The sequence below is a fragment of the Hylobates moloch genome, unplaced genomic scaffold, assembly GCF_009828535.3.
Source record: "Hylobates moloch isolate HMO894 unplaced genomic scaffold, HMol_V3 SCAFFOLD_15, whole genome shotgun sequence".
Taxonomy (NCBI): domain Eukaryota; kingdom Metazoa; phylum Chordata; class Mammalia; order Primates; family Hylobatidae; genus Hylobates; species Hylobates moloch.
The window spans coordinates 62,111,583-62,132,796 of NW_026652290.1; the positions used below are offsets into that span (position 1 = coordinate 62,111,583).

General features: G+C 39.5%; 1 protein-coding gene across 19 annotated transcripts in view; it reads right to left on the bottom strand.

Moving 5' to 3' along the window:
* Window positions 1-21,214, bottom strand: part of EHBP1 (EH domain binding protein 1) — a 399,042-nt gene that overhangs the window by 353,882 nt on the left and 23,946 nt on the right. For 8 of the 19 annotated variants that reach the window (XM_058429082.1, XM_058429083.1, XM_058429080.1 and 5 more), the window contains exon 2: window positions 9,453-9,851. The exons of 1 other annotated variant lie outside the window; for it this stretch is intronic. In XM_058429082.1, coding sequence (XP_058285065.1) covers window positions 9,453-9,556 — 104 coding nt within the window. In that variant the 5' untranslated portion in view covers window positions 9,557-9,851. Of the gene's footprint in view, window positions 1-9,452; window positions 9,852-10,690; window positions 11,094-17,840; window positions 17,907-21,214 lie in introns of those variants that run through there. 10 more of the 19 variants (XM_032178698.1, XM_032178693.1, XM_032178692.1 and 7 more) reach the window with 4 other exon arrangements.

Consider the following 21,214-nt stretch of genomic DNA (forward strand, 5'->3'; position numbering starts at 1 on the left):
AGATTGCTTCCTCTCACAAGAAACTATTTGTCACAGGAATTAAGATGGCTGCTGAACCAGTGGAAGACAATTGCATCAACTTTGTGGCAATGAAATTTATTGACAATACACTTTATAGCTGAAGATGATGGTAAAGTATAAATGAATTTATTTTTCTTTGCAAACTAAGTACCTGCTTGAGACACATCTGTATTGCCATTATTCACTGAGAAAAAAACAGTTCACATGATACCAATGTATTTGGAAAGCCAATCTGCCCTCAAAGGAATGAGGACTCAGTAGCACAGCTTTGGAATGAAGACGACCATAAGAGACACAAAGAAGAACCTCTAGCAAAAGATGCTTCCCTACACCTTAAAAAATTATCCAGCTCTTAGAATCTACAAAATAGACCTTGCCTGTTTCATAAGTCCTAAGATTAGCAGGGAGTCATGGATTCTGTTGGGTGGGGGAGTTGCATAGGAAAAGGGGATTGAAGCCTTAGAATTGTCCAAAATCAGTAACACCTCCTCTCAGAAAATGCTTTGGGAAGAAGCCTGGGAGGTTCCCGGGTTGGGGCGAGGTGGGCAGAAAATTCTGGAAGTAGAGGAGATAGGAATGGGTGGGGCAAGAAGACCACAATGAAAGGCCAAGATCTGAAAGAAACCACGCATTTATGATTTCAGGGTAATTCAGAATAAAAGAGCAGGAGTAAGAGAATGATGAGAGAAGCTAGAGTGATAAATAGGGTGTAGAGCAAGATGTTCTCTTACTCCAAGATGTGAAATTTTGACTTTATCTTAGTGATAATAGGGTTAATTAAGCACAACATATATTAGCTAGGGTAAAGATTAGTTTGTTGTAACAAAGACATCCAAAGATACAGTAGCTGAATTAAGATAGAAAATGTTTCTCTCAAAAAAAGTCTAAGTAGGCAGCTCAGAAGTAGTATGGCTGGAAGCAACCTGATGATATTGGGACCCTGACTTTCTTCAGTCTTGTTACCCATCATCCCCTAGTTGTTGATCTCATTCACATAGTTGAAAATCATCATTCTTCCTGGGTCCATACCTCAGTTATCAAGAATGGGTCAAGATAAGAGGAAGTCAGGTTCATTCCTTTCAAAGACTCTAATTGGAAGTTGTACACATCAATTCCCCTCATATTCCATTGACTAGAATTTAATCACACGGCCATACCAAGTGCAAGGAAATCTGGAAAATATAATCTTCACTCTGGGTAGCCATATGACTCTTTAAAATTCAGAAATAATACATTTTTTAAATGCCAAAAAAAAAAAAAAAAGAAATACATCATAAAATGGCTTGGCACAGTGACTCGGCTGGGCACGGTGGCTCACGTCTGTAATCCCAGCACTTTGGGAGGCCGAAACAGGCGGATCACGAGGTCAGGAGATCGAGACCATCCTGGCTAACATGGTGAAACCCCATCCCTGCTAAAAATACAAAAAATTAGCTGGGCATGGTGGCACACACCTATAGTCCCAGCTACTTGGGAGGCAGAGGCAGGAGAATTGCTTGAACCCGGGGGGTGGAGGCTGCAGTGAGCCAAGATGGTGCCACTGCACTCCAGCCTGGGTGACAGAGCAAGACTCTGTCTCAAAAGAAAAAAAGAAAAGAAATACATCATAAATATCATAAAACATCACTACAGGACACATATGAACACACAGACATGCATACACAAATGCTGGCAAATTAATTCTACTTTGGAGGAATTAAGTTAGTTTTCTTAGCCCAACATTTGCTTGAAATTATTATAAAAAGGAAATAAAGTTATAAAACCATAGGAATTGATTTTGCTTCAGAAGCAAAAATATGTAGTTCCTCTCCCCAAAAGTCAAAGTATTGTCAAAACTTAGCTCATTTCAGCCCTGTACTTCTGCAGGCACATTCCCTGGTTACTCCTACCTCCCTGGTCACTCCAACCTATGCTAGTTCATCTTTCTCTAACACTCTTAAAAGTTCAGGTTATATTTACAATCTTCTTCCCACCTACTCTAACCTTTCTCTCTAGATAGTTCTCTTCATCACTCACTGCTTATTTATCAGATAAAAAATAATAACAACAATGGGTAAAATTTACTGGGTGCTTACTCTGTCAGACACTGTTCTAACCCCTTTATTACAGGTATTATCTTACTTAATCTTCAAAACAACTCTGTGCTGGAAGTAGTGTTATTATCATCTCCACTACAGAAGAGGTACTAAGAGATAATTTGTCCAAGGTCACACAGCCAGAAAATATGTATTTTACACATACACAGACCTCAATGTTTTCAGAAGCTGTTCTAAAGTTTCTTTCTATAAGGCTGGAAAACTGGCACAATGGTCTCTTCTCTGTTACTTATGTAGTTTGAGTGGAATAAGACTAAACTAATAGTTTAGAGCCTGAGCACAGAGAAAACAGAAAGGTGCTAGACTCTGTATTCCCTAAACACTAGCTGCAAGTAACTCCCACGACTTAAAGCAGAAGTCAGCAAACTTTTTCTTTCTTTCTTTCTTTTTTTTTTTTTTAAGAGATAGGGTCTCACCATGTTACCCAGGCTGGTCTTGAACTACTGAACTCCTGAGTTCAAGGGATCCTGCCACCTCGGCCCCTCCCAAAGTGTGAAGATTTACAGAAAAAGTTTGTTCTCTATTTTTTTAGAGAACAAAAGAGCCAGTTTGGATCAGGCCAGAGTTTGCCAACTCTTGATCTAGAGGCATATTTTGAGTCATGTGTAGACATAATCATGATGTAAGCACATCAATATCCAATTATGGCATTAGGTGGCTCCACTATATTCCTTAAAGAACCCACCACAATTGAATTTTGTAAAACTGTTCTTCACATAGAATAAAGACTTAAAATCTGGATAAAATACAATATGTAACAATTACAATTAAAAAAAAATCAGTTCATAAGATACTATCATGAAATTACAAAGAAGTAACATCAATTTAGCATTTGCTAAAATCATATGCCTTTGACAACTTACGATATAGAAAAGACTGCGCTATTTTGTTTCAAGGAATAAGATGTTCAAGATTCTCATAACTTGCAACATAGAAAGTATTGCAAACTAACCTCTCTAGAAGCAAGCCTAGAAACTAGGGAACAATACCTTTCTTACCTTGCCTCTCCCTTTTGCAGTCATCTAACCTTCTGCCCCATCTCTCCCCTCATACATTAAAGATTTTAGCACCAGGCCAAGTGCTGTGGCTCACACCTGTAATCCCAATACTTTGGGAGGCTGAGGTGGGCAGATCATTTGAGGACAGGAGTTCGAGACCAGCCTGGCCAACATAGCAAAACCCTGTCTCCTCTACTAAAAATACAAAAAAACTAGCCAGACATGGTGGTACATGCCGGTAATCCCAGCTACTTAGGAGGCTGAGGCATGAGAATCACTTGAACCCAGGAGGCAGAGGTTGCAATGAGCCACTGCACTCCACCCTAGGCAACAGAGTGTGACTCTGTCTCAAAAAAAAAAAAAATAAATAAATAAATAAATAAATAAAGAGTTTAGCACCTGACTCCGTCTTAAACGTTTCTCCTCCCATTATTCTTGGTAACTTCAAGAGCCACACAAATAATCTGTCCACACATTGACCTCTAAATTCCTTGACCGCCCTCTTCACACCCAAAAAATCTTTTACTCCATTTCACCTCAGCCACCAACTCTCATGGTTATATACTAATAGCTATAGTCTCTAACAAGGAATAGGAATACCTGGAAGGTGCAAAAGATTATCTACTTAAACACAGCAAGAAATTCTACTTAAATTTATTTATTTTAAATGTATTTATTTTATTAAAGGAAATTAAAGTATACTCATATGTCATGTATGCTGTATATTAAAAATATATTGGGATATGTACTTATTTTTGTAAACAGATATGCACATGTGATCCAAGGACACCACCAGTATCTTGTCATTAACATTAACCACATCCTCAAAATCAAGCATCTCACACTCTTCCACCTCCCATCTTTCCAGGTCCCAACCCCAACAATTCTTTAACCTCTTTAAAATCTTTCAGTCATTATCCTTTTCATGCTTTCACTGACTATCCCATCTTTCACGTACTTACCTTCCTCCTTTTCCAGCTTATATTCCGTGGTTCATCACTAAAACCACTCCTGCACATTTGCTCTCAATTTCCCTGTCTCTCTTCCCCTCAGTTATACATTCCTGACAAAATCCAATCCTGGTCAAATGCAACTCTACCTATCCTGCACCGAAGCACTGAACACAGTTGGATTAAAATATGCAAACTTGCTGGTTGCATTCACTTAAAATTTATAATCACAAAGTTAAGAAGGTCATCACTACTACCCAGCAATCCCCCTACATTTCCCTAGTCAATTCATTCTCACTTTGACAACTTCATACCTCATCTCCTCAGTTCTTCAACAACTGTCACCTCCCTCCCAGCAGATGATTTCTTATATTATTTCCCTGAGAAAACAGAATGTCCACATCCTCCCCAACCAAATCTACCAACCTATCTGCTTCTCTACCCATGTACCCTGCTTCTCCCCTTGTAACAGTGAATGGTCCCTGCTTCTACCTAAGTTCAACCTTTCCACTTGTGTTCTGGATCCTTTTCTCTTTCTCTCACTCAAAGACTTTTCTGTCCTAAGGTTACCTCCTCTCCCACCACATCATCCATTTTTCCTTCTCTACCAATCATTTCCATCAGCATTTAAACATGCTGCAGTATCTGCCAAGCAAAAAATGTACCTTGAACCCTTGTCTCTCTCCAGGTATTACCTAGTTCTCTGCTTTGTAGCAAAACACTCCAAAAAAAATCATCTATACTCACTGTAATCACTTCCTTTCCTCTAAACCAACTTAATCAAGTCTTCATCTCCACCACTCTATTGAACCATTCCTCAAAATCATTAGTTCTTTCCATCTTGCCAAATCCAATGGTCACCTTGCTCAACCTCTCAACAGTATTTGACACAACCAAATACTCCCTTAATACACTTTTTGCAGTTGGTTTCTTAGAAAACACGCTCTCCTAATTTTCCTATCTCACTACTGCTTGTTTCCTGTCTCCTTTGTTGGCTCCTCCTCTCCTTCCTCACCTCTATATGCTGAAGTGCCTCAAGGCTCAGTCCTCAATCCTCTTCTCAAGCTGTATTAATGCATAGGAAATTTCCTATAGCCCCATGATTATAAATACTACTTACATACTAAAATGATCCAGACTCTGAGTTTGAGACTTTTATAATTAATTGCTTCATTAAGATCTCCATCTGGATGTCCCAAACGAAAAGCAAACAGAATTCTTGACTTCTCCCTCACACCAAACCTTTTCCTCCCCAAGTGTTCCCCTATGCCTTCAATTAATATTACATTCACCTGGTTGCTCAGGTCAAAAACCTGTAGTCATTATTGTCTCTTACTTTACATCATATCTAATCCATCAGTAAGTCCTGCTAACTATATCTTTAAAAAATTTATTATCCAGCTATATGCACATAAAATTGTCAAAACTCACTGAACTGTACACTTAAAATGGATGCATTTTACTATATGCAAAAGTGTAAATTATATCTCAATAAAGTGTGGTGGTGCTGAGTGTGTGTGAGGGTATGTGTGTGTTACTTACATATGTCTGACCATTTCTCACCACCTACTACTCTGTTTGAATTACTGCAATAGCCTATTAGCTGGTATCCCTGCTTCCACTTTTACTCATGACAGTCCATATCCCACAAAACACACCAAGTTTGTTTCTAATTAATGCTTTTTTCTGTTCTTTGTAAAATTTATTTCAAAAGTAGGTTATTTACATCAAGGCTCATGTATCTCTATATCACTCCATGGTCAACAGAGCAATGCTTGCTTAAGCCACCCAAAGAAGTGGATCTGAAATTAATACTTCTTAATGTAATTTGGTTTTCATAAATTCAAGAACACTGAAAGTGCATGTAGTCTTCTTAATGTCTAATTGGAAAACTAAGCTGGGATCAGTGACACATAGCCTGGAACATCAGATTAAAGAGTTTATATTTTATCTAACAGGCCAGTGTCACAAACTTAAACACTAAGAAAAACTACTTTTTTTTACCTTTCAAATCCTGGGGTCACAAGGTTGGCAAAGATGTGTGAAATAATGAACAAAAAGAAGAGTTACTTTCAGGGATATATCTTCACCTTTTTGTACCTCTAGAGTTTTGAACCATGTGATTGTATTGCCTATTTAAAATATAAATTATAATTAAAATTATATTTTAAAATAAGGAAAAGGAATTCTTATATGACATAGAAAAATAAGAAACTAAAATAAATACATGACTTTTTGGGAAAAGTTTATGGCACTTCGAATATTTTTAGTCCTCCCACCACAACTAAGAATTAGATGGAAGAAATATAAATACAAATATAAAATATGTTCATATATATACATACAAAATATAATATGTATTCATACATAATGATTAATGTCATATATTAGAGAGCTTTTACCAGAATTTAATTTGCAACCTAGTTAAATTGTCATCATAACCCCAATTTGCCAACTTTCATAGTTTCCTTAAACACCTGTAAAGCCTTTGAGAACTCATATAGTAAAGATTTCTCTCAGAAATCTAAAAGCCTACAGATGATAAAAGAACAGAACAGAAAGTAAACTAAGAGAGAAATGATAGTATAGTCTCTTTCAAACTCATCTCCAGAGGCCAGTCTTACTACTTGCCAATAGCTACATCATTTAATAATTAAATGACATAAGGACAACAAGAAGAGTAGGGGGTATAAACCCCTATCATCTCCAAATTTGCTACAGCCCCTTCATGTGGCAATCAAGGAATGATGACGAATAGGACCTCCCTGGTATACTGTCCTTCTCTCAAATGAAAAAAAGACATTCTCGTTTTTGTTCCTGATCTAAGTTCTAGTGGTTCTAGAACTGGTATAAATAATTCTGGTATTAAGTTCTAGATATAAGTTCTGGAACCACTAGACAATACGAGAAGTATTAGCGGGTACTTAATATTTAGTACCCCCAATACTTCTAGGAGAACATCCGAATCCTTCTGGTATTAAGTCCAGATCCTATCATAAGACCTGATTTAATAGGGACACCATAATGGCCATCCCTGAAAGTAATCAAGCCATTTATTCAACTGCAATCAAGCTAAATTTTCACTGTAGCTTTTACCTTTAGACACATTAGCAATAACTTACATTGTTATTTAAAAATTAATAACTTAAAAGCTCTAGGGAAATAAAATTCCAGGAAGACTGCAAACTGTGAGGAAGAAACTGATTTTCTAACTAAGGAATCACCTGATAATGTTCTATTTCCCTTAGGAAAAAGATTAAAATTTAACCATCTTAACGCTGATGCTCCCAGTATACTGCCAAGTTAAGAAACACCTATAATCACGACCTTCTCCAGCTTAGTTAAGTACACCCCAATTTCCAACACAAAAGCTTGGATGTCAATCTAGCCCTTTTCTTCTCCCTCATCCCCATCTTGCTCAGATCGCCAATTGAAATGACCACCAAATCCTACCCATTTTGTGTTCTGAGTGTTCCTCCAGTTAATTCTCTCCATTCCCTTTGCCATTGCCTAGTCCTAAACTTTTGTCTCCCCTTATTTATTAAAACAGCTACCCTAATAGTGCTGCTTCCAGTCACCCTTTTACTATGATCCTCAATCTACACTGCTGTCCTGGTGATTTTCCAATAGCAAACCTAATGTCTCTTCTGCTCATAATCTTTCACTATGTTTCTATCACCTACAGAATAATTCCCAAATCATTTATTAACAGCATATAACTTTACATGCTTTCAGTCCTGCCTGACTCTCAAACCTCATATCTCACTGCATGCTCCCCAATCCTACACTTTAAACCCCATTAATATCAAACTATACTACTTGAATTTCCAGCACATCCCATGCTAGGTAAGCTTCCCATGTTTCTGCATAGGTTGTGGCTTCAGTCTAGAATGTCTTTCACTTCTTCTCCCTTGGCTTCCTGGACAACAACTATGAATCTTTCAAAACCCAGCTCAGATCCCAGGAAGCCATCCCAACAACTCATCCTCTACCCTTAAAGAACTGACTGTTTTTCCCTCTGCGACCTCTGTACATAATAATGGCATCTATTAGGCACTATGTCCCTGACACTGTTCCAAGCATTTTATATGTATTAACTCATTTAATCTTCACAATTACCCTCCCCATGAAGTGGCACCATTATGACCTTTACGGATATGGAAACTTGAATCACAGAGAAGTTAAATAACCTGTCCTCAAAGACATTCAACTGGATGGAGACAGATTAAAATCCTTATGTCATACATATTTATATTATTGCATCCCTCACGGTGAATTTATTCATGTGACTCTCCTTATACTGGACTGTACACTCCTTGAGGACAGGGATTATGTCGTATTCTACTCTAAATCCACAGTACCTGGTATAAAGTAGGTAATGAGTGCATGCATTTCTCAAACTGATTTTAAAATAATATTCCTAATAAGTTGAAGAGAAAAGCATTCAGAAACTAGTTCCAAATAAATATTCAAATATAAGAGTTCTAGAATAGAGCAAGCTATTTTTTTAACCTAATTAAAAGGATGTTAAAAAGAAAAATTATTACAGACCTGAATTACAGTCCTTCTGGACAAAGAAATGGACTTATTTTGCAATAAGTCCATTACTGCTTAATCACTGCTGTAAATCAATACCCAAATGACCATTTGCTTAAAATTAACTTTTTTCTCTCACTAAATAAAAAATTTTTGTTGTTTATCATTCAGAGCAATGGAAAGAAAGCCCTATATTTACTCTTCTCAAGTGGAAAAAAGCCAATCACAGACCAGCACTACTAATTGCTTCCTTAAATCTGGCCAAGAAATGTATCCCATTAGGCAATGAAAATAAAATACAGTTGCCTGAGTAAGCATTTAACAAAAGAATTTCTAAGGTTTTGTGGATGGCATTCCATTAATCAAATAATGAAAAATTATTTATCCTAAGCAAGGAAAAATGAAAAAACAAAAATAAAATAGATTACCATCACCCCACAAGAATATAGATTTCTATATTAAAACTCTATTAAATCATATGCCTGTTATATTAAAATATACGCATTAATGCTCACAATATTTCAGTTGCCATTGTCTCCTTAAAATTACAAAAATCAAAGTTATTTTAACACTAATGATGAACAACCTCAAAACCAAATCTATTGTATTTAGTGTGCTCTCACAGTTACAGTCCTCTGAGCCATACTGAAGCGCAGTAATTAAAATCCACAGGGATGGTACTAGCAGCAACAGTGCACAGCACAGTACTTGTTAGAGTTATCTGCACCCCACCCAGCTTCTACACACTAGTGCACTATAGAAAGGTAAATATACTATCAGAAGACCCAGAGTTTAGGCCACAGTATGCTTAGGCCATAGCACAGCAAACTCTACCTCCAGGTACACCTTACCATTTCTTCGTACACTCAACCATCAGCTCCTGGTAGGAGGCCACAAACTGGAACTTGGATGCATGTTTTCCCACACGCTGCAGTCTCTTCCAAACTGAAGCCATGATGATCAGTCAAGACACTGGAGCAGTTCTGGGTTAGCAATACAGCAGCTTTAATAATGCAGAGGGTCCAAAGCAAAGGAACTTTGCATGTATGTCTTTTAAAAACTCAACTACAACTCGAAATGATGCTTGGGGTCCATAAGTCTTCTCCCTGTTTCACAGGGTAAATCCCATCTTAGATGAATGGCCCAGTCAAGAACACTATGATATACGTGACAGGATGAGTGGGAGGGGGTTCCCTCATGGAGACATCACCATGCCACCTCAGGGGCTATATGATCTGTATTCTGGAGGACTGAAAAGCAAAACAAAGACAAAAAGAGAAAGAATATGAGGAGAGAATCATGAGAAGTGACTAACGACCCATGTTAAATAATGCTGCAAAAGACCATCCCAGTTCTCTGCATGTCTTTTAAACAATGAAACAAAACACCGACCTCAAAAGCCAGTAACATGAAGGATACAAGACACCAAGGAAGAAATTACAATTCACACAGAAGACGTGGAGCGACACATCAGGTAGTCAGCATCAACAACAATCCAGAGAGACGGTAACTCGGGGCCCTACCTCCCCGTTAGCACCACAGAAGGGCGAGCAGAGCGCGAAAGTATAGGGATGCTGTTTAATGTCCACCGCCAGAAAGAGGGAGAAGTGGAGTATTTTTTAATAAACTTTGTTTTTCAGTGGATAATTAATGGCCTCAAGTCCGACAATATGTGCTTGGAACAAATTAGGGAGCCAGGAGGAATGCTATTTTTCAGTCGGAGGGAGGAAATGGATGGGGAACGAGGAGTGGAGGGAAATCAGGCAGACAGAGGGCAATGTCCCGGCTCCAAGCCACTTGGGCTCCTTCGCTGCCAACCGGAGGGAAATGGAAACTCCTGCCTGGGCGTGAAGCAATGACCAGCGGGGCAAGTGGACTGTGCAGGGTGCGGTGCCTCCCTCCCCCATCCTCAGGGGAACAGTCCGCCAGAGCCCAGTCTCCTCACGCACGGTGCCCAGACCCCTGCCCCCCAGCGGAGACAGGCGGTGGCTCGTCCGCGGTCCCTGTCACCCAGCCGATACCAGAAGACCCCAGCCCAGACCCCGAGCCCCGGCCCCGCCGCTCGTCCACTCCCGCCCCGTCCTCACACCTCTAATCCCGCTGTCGGGCTGAGTCTGGACCCGTTCCCTTCTCAGAGCCTCTCCTCTGTCGCCGCCGCAGCAGCAGCCGCCGCTGCCGCCACCGAGTCCTCCATCCCCGCCGGAGCCACATGGAACAGCCAAGCCAGCCACGGCGCTCGCGGGAGCCGGGATCTGCAGCCCCTCAGGCGGACGGCGCCCCTCACGCCCGCCCCCTCCCTGACAGATCGCCCCGCGACCGTCCCCCACCCTACCAAACCCTGCCAGAGCCACCGCTCAGCGCCCAGCACCCCCTCCCCCGCCTTCCTCCTCCGCCACCATCATCATTACCTCCCCCGCCGCACCTCTCACACTAACCCTACCACGGCAGCTCAACCTCCACCGCCCCGCCGCCATTGGTCAGGCCCCGCGCGTGCCCCGCCCACCTCGGCGGCCGGGTCTTAGAGCGGCTGGGTCGCCTCATTGGTAGAACTGCCTGCCCATCACAGGGGCTCCACCTTCCCCTTGCTCGGGAGGTGGTTTTCCCCGAAGCCGGAATGCGACGCGCAGGCTACCTTTTTTTTTTTTTTTAAAGAAAAAAAAAAAAAAAAAAAAGGAACCGACTAAGGACGATCCCGCCCGTTCTTCTGATTGGCTTGGAGAGGGAAGCGATAGGCGGGGGGAATAGGGAGTGTTTATAGTAAACTGCAAGGTGATTGCAGAAGGTGGCTGTCCATCAAAGGCGCCGTTGGTGCTGGGCTGGGTTTCTGGCCCCTAAGGGTGATTGCAGACCTAGAGACTGGCTTCGCTGCAGCTGTGGGCAGTGCAGTTGCCTGTGGGTTTCTCTCCTGTTCTCATCTCCGCCAGGACCTGGGCGCGCCCTCTCCTCCGCCACTGGCAACTAGGGTTTTTGCGCATACAGCCTTTATTTCACCAATTCCTCCTGGGATCTTACCTGACAACCTGAAGTAATGACCCTGTCAGGCACCCCCCACACCCCTGCCGCTCCCCGCCCAACATTGAGTCAACTGGTCTTCAACGGGATTGAATCAGCTGAGCTAGACACAAAATGTGTACAGTACAATTTCTTCTTGTTCGGAGTCTTCAACATTTCTTTGAATCTTGGTTTCTCCTCTTCGCTGTCAGACTCTTTTGCCGCTAGTGAGAACTATAGATGGATTTGGGAACAGCTAGCGTATAAAAAGGGTGGTCAGAGGCAAAAAGGAGGAGGCAGAGCGAGGGCGGGGACACTTAATCTTGTTAAAAGAGCCAAGGGCCCTTTTGAGAATATGAAAGCTACAGATACTTTCTCAAGGGGGAAAAAGTGTTCTGTCTCAAAACACAAAAAATTGTTTTCAGTTTTAGATGGTTCACAGACCCCTGGTGTAGGGAAAGAGGACAAAGAATGAAACTTCAGGGGAATCCTAGCATTTAAGGAATAAGCAGAGTAAAATGGGAAAGAGACTGAGAAGGAATAATCAGAGAAGTAGGCGCATCAGCAAGCAACGGGCAGACAGTTTGGAAAAAAAAAAAGGCAAGCTAACATAAAAAGAAAGCAAGCGGGATGGGCTCTGGAAACAAGGATCATTCAATCTTACGAAGGTTGGAAAGCAGGTGCATGGACAAAGTAGCTTGAAAGGTGTTAGGGTCTAGGGAAGATTCTTTCAGGGACAAGAAGAGAGAGCAGTGATGGGTGAGAATTGAGTCTATCTGTAGACATTGGGGGCCAAGACAAAGTGGAGAGACATGTTGAAGAATCAAGAGAGACGGGGAGATAGATGTAAGGCTTAAATCCAGTATCTAATTCAATTTCCACTTTCAATAAAGAAAATGATCTAATAATACAAGAGCACAACAGTGTGCATTTTACAGAAAACAGCATAGTTATTGCTTATTTTGCTAGTCAATTCTAAAATGTTAAGATAATCGTAATAATCATATTGATCCTTATTTTGTATTAAGAGTTCGCTGATGTCCTTCCTGAGTGGTTTACGAAGTCACTACAACCTACAGCCATTATGATATCATATAATAATATATTCTGCATCATTAATAGGCTTTAAGTGTGTGGAGTTTTTTAATGGCTTATTTGTAGAAATAGTCATAAATTATTTTCATCCAAGTTACCTTTCAGAAACAATCCATATGATGATCAGAAGGTTTTTGCACCCTATTTATTACTGTTCTTTGGAAGTTCTCAAACTTTCTCATGTGGTCATTCTGGATTCTTTTAACATGCTTCCCTTACTCCAAAGGGAGAGGGGGAAGAGAGAAAAAATAGAGAGACTGACTTTATTGTAAAGAAATTCTCTTAAAAGTAATAAGTTTTAAATAGTGTCTTTAAAAAAAATAAAGGAGTAGGATCCCTAGGGAATCTTCCTCAAGTTGTGGAAAATTTCAAGAGACCGATAGTTTCTTATGACAGCTCTTCTTTTTAGGGGAAGTATTTGTCTTGGATGTAAACTCTTATTTTTCCTTCTAGACACCAAGGTAGCTAAGAAAAGATCAAAGTTAGAATCCTTTACTAAATGAGTGAAGGAATTAAGAACAGCTCTTGACCCTGTTCTGCCACTGACCTCATGTTCATAGGCTGTCTTCTGGAGGCCCTACAGAGCAGCTACTTCTTCCCCCTATAACATTTTAAAAAACAACCTGTATACTAACTAAATTTATTGAAGAATATTAAATATAGAATATGTTCAGCTCTTTTGGCCTGCTTTGCTGATAGTTATTGAATACCAACTGAGTATTAATGTTTTTTTTTTCTTGAGACAGGGTTTCTCTCTGTCACTCAGGCTGGAGTTCAGTTCCCTCATCAAGGCTCACTGCAGCCTCACCCTCCCAGGCTCAAGCAGTCCTCCCACCTCAACCTCCCGAGTAGCTGGGACTACAGTCACATGCTACCACGACTGGCTACTTTTTTTTGTTTTTAAGGAGCAACTCTATTAACTGATAGGCTAATTTTTTGTACTTTTTGCAGAGACAGGGTTTCACCATGTTGCCCAGGCTGAACTCCTGAGGTCAAGTCATCTGCCTGCCTCAGACTTCCAAAGTGCTGGGATTGCAGGCATGAGCCACTGCTTCCAGCCTGATCATATTAAATATTACCAATAGTACATAAAAGTTACAGTCCCTGTTCTCGAAGAGTTTCAGGAGCATGTTCGGTGTGTACACAAGAAAGTAACACAAATTACTTAACCTGAGTCCCAGCTTCTTAAAGCATGATCCTGTAAAACATAATCATGCCTACCTTTCTGGGATGTTGAGAAAATGGAAGATATGTACCTAAAGTATCTGGCACATAGTAAACAGTCAAATGGTAACTAGTAGCATATGCTATTGTGTTTGGTAGCAAACATAAACAAGACAGAAAAGAACAAAACAGACCTTCAAGAATACTTGGGCAATACTTAGTGCCAAACATCGCTACCTCAAGGACTAAAGAGTTTTAAAGAGTACATTCAACATTATTTATCTCCCATTAATTCAGTTGGTACCAAGACTGGAACAGCAATAATTCAGGTGGGCTCAGGATTTTATAATAATTACTAAGAATCCACTTATCCTCAATCCTCATGACCACTCCTTATGTCATATATTAGCTGGGATTTTTTGACATGCTAGAAGTTACCTTTTTCTTAAGGTCTCATTTCCCCTACCAACCAACAGGTACCTCCTACTCACCCTCCCACTTCCAGGATTGCCCACTGTGTCTGCCCCCTTCTAATTCCCTGTTTACTCGGATCTTGATTTATCATCTCTCTCCGTCCCAGGTTTAATGCAAGTTACATTAATTGTCCTGTCCATTTGACCCAGGTTGTTGACTGCAAAATGTTTTACTTAACAGAAGATGCAACATTTAAAATAATTTAAATTTTGCCTTTAAATATCATCAAGCTTAAAATGAAGATAGAATACAAAGAAATAAGTGGAAAATGGCATCCAAAAACTTTAAATCTTCTCTGCCATGACAATTCTGAAAATGACAGAAATTATTTTCAGTGAAACAGCTTTTCTAGTCACTGCCTCAGAAACTCCCCAAATGGAAATTCAAGACTATGAAATGCAACCATAGGCTTGAATTATTATTATCTTTCCTGGTGATAAAATTCTTATCTTTGGGTTTTACAGTTATTGCAGTAAAAATTGTCAGAGGTATTATTGCAGGATTTAACCACTAATGGAATTTATCTGTGCCTTATTCCTAGTAATAAGATTTACTCCCAATAATAACACTGTAGGTTTTTGTATTTTTTTTTCGAGTTACCATAGTGGTTATACTATACACAACAATATTACTGCAATTTTTAACTGCTAATGAAATTGTTTTAAACCCACAGCAGACAAATTTACTTCCAACAATCCTATAGCAATTTTTAATGTCCTTAAAAACTCACTGTGGCAGGCCAATACTTTTAAATTTTTAACTGATGGTTTCTGTAGTAGTTGTTTTTCCAAGTATTAAATATTTCCTTTCTTGCTACGGCTTTTCTCCTCTTATACCCCACCCCAAGATCCTCAGCATTGCACTCACCCTCATTTAGGCTGGTCTTTGCTCATTGTTTCAGGAAAGGATTATAACAGAAGGTAGAAAAACAAAAAAATTTTTATTGGTTTTTGAGTTTCAAAAGCCTAACCCTTTTGAGGAATAATGAAATGGAATCCAGTTAGAGACCTGCACTGTTCACCTCTAACCACATGTGACTATTGAATACTTGAAATGTGGCTAGTCCAAATTGAGATGTGCTATAAGTATAAAATATACACTGATTTCAGACTTAGTATGCAAAAAAGATTAATACATTAATAATATTTATATTGATTACATATTGAAATAATATTTTGGATATATTGGGTTTATTAAAGACAGTAAAATTAATTTTACCTGTTCCTTTACTCTTTTTTAATGCGGCTACTGGAAAAATGTAAATTATATATATGCCTCACATTGTATTCCTATCGGACAGTGCTGTTATAGACAATAGTAAAGCTTCCTTTCCCAAAGATGAGAAATGAGTTTCCTGGGCTGGAAGGGAAAGACAAAACTTGGAGGGGATGTAATGAGAGCTGGATGCTAGTGGATTTCTGAGAGCAGGATCTAATCCCACCCTATTCTGGCACAAGCTTTGGAGAAGGGCAGCTGAAATGATAGGATCTATCTATGGTATCTGAGAGCTAATAGAAATATTTTTCTCCTTATTAGAGTCCTGGGGAGGTGGCAAGACCCTTAAGAGAAGAAAAAACTGGGTTGTTATCTAGGCCAGTCAAGATTTTGGAGTGGCACAGTCCAGTAGAACTTTCTATGATGAATATCTACACGGCTGTCCAATGGAGTAACCATGAGCCACTTGGAACTATTGGACATGCAAAATGTGGCTAGTGTCACTGAAGAAGTTGAGTTTTAATATTATTTAATTTATTTATTGGCTACATGTGGCTGGTAGCTACCATAATGGACAGTGCAAACTTACATAGTACTATGGCGGTTCTGGATGCCCAACACAATTTCCAGACACCCAAAGGAGTACAGAGGCACTGCACAGCCACCAGACCGAAAGAGTCCTTGCTGATGGACCAAAATCAACCCAGCAACAATCCATGGAGCTGGCTGCTAATGAAGAAAGATGAATATTAGAACTCTAAGAGGAGCCAGCATAGTAGATGAGAAGCAAGGATTAAATGCCCCATCCCCTTCCCCTGACATAGTGATACTATGTAAGCCCCCTCAGTGGAGATGCAGTTCCTGCCAAATTGACTATGATTAAGTGTTTGCCACCCCTTGTGAAATCAGAGCTTGAAATAGAAATTAGGTTGAGTAATGGGAAAATAAAACTGTGTTTCTTGCCAACCTGAATTTCTTTAGATTGAGATTTATGCCTGTTATATAACCTTAAATAATAACTCTTAACAAAATAATTTAAAACCTATGTTTATTCTCTTAAAAGGTGGCCTTTTTTTTTTTACTCTATCATTATACGACCCAAGTTCTTTGGTTGCCATAAAAGCTTAGAAAAGCTGCATTAGAAAACCATCTTTCAATTAGGAACAGTATTCTTTGGTGAAATTGTTTCTGTTGCAGTTACCCATGAACGAATATTTGAAGTTAGTCATAATGAAGCTTTCCACATTGAACCTAAGATTGCACTAATTCTAGGACCTCTGTTGTATACTAAAAATACAATTTTGTCCAGCTCCACAGCATCTAGAAAAGACCAACGTGGGCTTGGTTGCTAGAGGCAGAGGAGCATTCTTGACTTCCTTGAAACTCAGGTAGAGACTGAAGCAAATCTACAGATACTATCCACTGGTGATTCAGCAGGACTAACTTCTATTGTTAATCTGGAGCAACACAGTGAATGACTAGAAGCTTAGAAATCTTTAAGAATATATTGCAGGCAACAATGGTATTCAAAATGTGGATATTCAGTGTGTTAACAACACGGCATAGGCATTAATCAGTTAGAATGGATGACAACTGTAAACCATTGGCCTAGTTGTCCCTTTGTGGACTAACTAAATACCAGCCCTGACTCTGGAGTGCCCTTACTGGTCTATAGCATCCTCTCAGTCTAAGCCTTCTAACTACTTAAGATACTTTTATGATGGTGAAGTCTCAGTCCACAAATGTGTATGTCAAGGTAAAAGCAGCTAGCTGAGATAATTTACACATTGCAAATAAGTGGGCCATTACTGGGGTTATGGTAGCAAAGATTTTAGTTGGAATTGAGAGCTCAGCTGAGAAAGTCATTGCTAAATTCAATAAATTCATCTCCTATAAAATCAGCAGGGATTCTTGACCAAGACTTACTGGTCATTTCCCATGAAATGTTAAGAGCCTTTGGCAAGTTATAAGGGGTACACTGACCTTTGCTTCACTTCTGTGTTTTCAATAACTGGAAAAAAATCCAGGTAACCAGATACAGCATCCAGCCAGTGTTTTCCTCTGAATAATTCATAGATGATTATATTTGTATGAGCAAAATATAATTAATATAATTATGAAATAATAAGGCTAGGCAGGAAAGGCAAAGAAAAGCTGGTAGAAATTCATAATCTTGGAGGGCATTGACTACGACCCTTGTGGTGTAAAATCAAAGCACTTCCATCGCATACAGTACAAAGAACACACACACAAAAAGCAAAATTTCAAAGCAAACTGAAAGCAGGCAAAACTCCACTTACCAGGGCACTGGGCATGAGCCAAGGGAAAGTAGTCCTGTTGCTGAAGCTTGTCCCAGATGAGTAGAGCTGGAAAATAAACCCAGCTTTCAAAGGGCAGGATTAACTCATGCACAGTTTGGGCAATCTTCTGGGCAGGGCAAGATAGGGAAAAATTCCAGGGCAAGGGCAATAACATGAGAGCCAGAGAGAGCTGCAATATTGTTCCAGGCCTCTCTTTTCACAGCAAGTCACCCAATTAGTGACTGGGCTTACAGTGATCAGAACATAGCCTGGGAAGCAAGGATGACTTTGTGAGAGCTGCTGGATATTTCTTCATATTCTGTCACAACTTTTGGATGCTATTTTAAAATATTCCCAATAATGCATCATTGATCTCTTTCTCCAAGAAAAGAAATTCAAGTGTTGAGCAAGTCAGGTTTTTGTGCCATAGTTCAATCTTCTGAAGAAATCCTGCTATCTTTAAAATTTTTTAAATCACAATATTTTATCCCTGAAATAAGTTGAGTCTATTTTAGGTATTGAACATAGTACTGAGTTACCTATATTAAGAGAGCCCCTTGAAAGAATGGTCTTGCATTATCAGTGTCCCATTTCTCATTTCAAAAATGTGTGAGCACCTGCTAACCAGCATCCTTCAGTGTGGAAAAGGAGAGTGTTCTACTTGTGCACATTTCTTCACATAACACACGCTAAAGAGAGCATATTTAAAGGTCACAACTTGATTATATTTGAAATATTCACTCTTTACTTGAACAATTAAAGCAAGAGTAGGAGGCATATTGTTAACTGTTCAACTTCTCTTATTCTTGTAATAACACTCTTTCTAGCTATTCACAAAACTACCTTGTGCCATTCAGTTTGTTTGCCATGTGTCTTGTCCAGCCTACAGCTGAACAAGATAACAATGACCAAAATCCTGCAGTGGCTTGTCAGTGATAAACAGACCAACTTGTTGAGTACTTCTCTCTAACACATATAGTGCTGTAACGTGAAATTGCTGCACAGCGTGTGTAATGGGACCTGGTCTTCAACATTGTATGCTATGGATATTTGCAGTGCCCAAGAATGTTACTGGATCAGTTTTGCCAATAGTTCATTCTGCTTTCTCTTATTGATTTCCCTTAATAATATCTTATTAACTTTCAGCTGACTTTGCAAGTTCTAAGGCAACAGGTTCGAGAGTACAACTTTCAATGATAGCTTTTTCATTTTGATTTTCTTTGATGATATTTTTAGTGAAAAATCTGTTAATTTATTAAGAAATATTTAGTGAATAATTATTAAGGTCAAGGCATTGTGGTAGGTATTGGGAATGCAGCACATAAAAAAGACAAAATCCCTATCCTCCTGGAGCTCATATTTCTCTTCTATTAGAGGTCATTGTTTAGTATTTTCCTTAGAAAATTTCAGTTGATGAGAGGTGACCATGCTTTGTTTAACAATGACAAAAAATCTGAGAAAAGTGTTATAAAAGACAATGTGCTGGGGACTAACATAAAAGGATCACCCACTCAATAAAATCCAATTATCAGATATGTATTGTTGTACTTCCAGCTCTTTCCTTTTGTTGTGGCTGCTTGTGCAAAGTCACACAGAGACTTGTCAGAGCACATACAAATTTATAATCTATATTTGCACTGGAGTGCAATTTATGTTTACAATTTATGTTTTAAAATTTGAATTGTAGTATTGACATTATTATTTTTATGATTTACTGAATAGGGACATTGATTTTTTTTCAGTTATGTCTATAAGACTACATGATTATAACTACAAATATGCAAAATTAACACATGCCAAAAATGAAATTACATTGTCTGAGAGAAAAGATCTGCAACCTGTTAAACATCAGCCAAAACAATCTGATTAACATATTCCCTTGAGCTCACATGCAACTTCAAGAGTGTAATGGTCATTAAGAATGTGACAGGGTTTTAACAAACACACCCATCCTATTTAATTTCCCTTTTCACTCCTTAAATTATCAAAAAATTTAAAAAAGAAAACAAAGGCCTATTTTCACTGTCTTTTCCTCAGAAATATTTTAGCTTCTTCCTAGATATCCTTAGAGATAGAATAATTAAAGGTTGTTTTTTCTCTTGTATGTGTTCTATGATTTTTTAAATGTTAAAAAAGAAAAAAAGGTCGGACGCGGTGGCTCACGCCTGTAATCCCAGCACTTTGGGAGGCCAAGGAGGGTGGAAGACGAGATCAAGAGATGAAGACCATCCTGGCTAACACAGTGAAACCCCCTCTCTACTAAAAATACAAAAAAAATTAGCCAGGCGTGGTGGCAGGCGCCTGTAGTCCCAGCTACTTGGCAGGCTGAGGCAGGTGAATGGCGTGAACCCGGGAGGCGGAGCTTGCAGTGAGCCGAGATCACGCCACTGCACTCCAGCCTGGGCAACACAGTGAGACTCTGTCTCAAAAAAAAGAAAAGAAAAGAAAAAGGAAAAGGAAAAAAAAAAAAAAAAGCTGGGCATGGTAGCTCACCCCTGTTATCCTAGCATTTTGGGAGGCCAAGGTGGGTAGATCACCTGAGCTCAGGAGTTCAAGACCAGCCTGGCCAACATAGTGAAACCCTGTCTCTACTAAAAATACAAAAATTAGCCAGGTGTGGTGGTGAGTGCCTGCAATCCCAGCTACTTGGGAGGCTGAGACAGGAGAATTGCTTGAACCCGGGAGGCAGAGGCTGCAGTGAGCCAAGACCGTGCCACTGTCTCCAGCCTGGGTGACAGAGTGACACTCTGTCTCAAAAAGCAAAGAAAGAAAGAAAGAGAGAGAGAGAGAGAGAGGAAGGGAGGGAGGGAGGGAAACCTCAAAGAGATTACACAAATAGCTTTATGTTAATGTAGAAATTATGTGATATGCTTTCTTTTTTAATTCTCCTTTGTATTTTTTTACAATAAAAAATAATGATTAGGCCAGTCATGGTGGCTCATGCCTGTAATCCCAGCACTTTGGGAGGCTGAGGCAGGAGGATCACTTAAGCTCAGGAGTTCCAGACCAGCCTGAGCAACATGGCAAAACCCTGTCTCTACAAAAAATACAAAAATTAGCTGGGTGTGGTGGCACACGCCTGTGGTCCCAGCTACTTGGAAGGCTGGAGTGGGAGAATTACTTGAGCCTGGGAGGTTGAGGCTGCAGTAAGTGGTGACTGCACCACTGCACTCCAGCCTGGGAGACAGAGTGAGACCCTGTTTCAAAAATAAATAAAAATAATAAGGATTAAATATGTATAATTGTAGTTGTAGATTGAAGATATTGTATAAGCCATCATTCTATAATCTTTAAAACGTTCTCTCACTATCTAAAAGCTTTCCATCTATAGTTTCTGGTTATAAATCATATCTAATTGACAAAAATGGAAACTC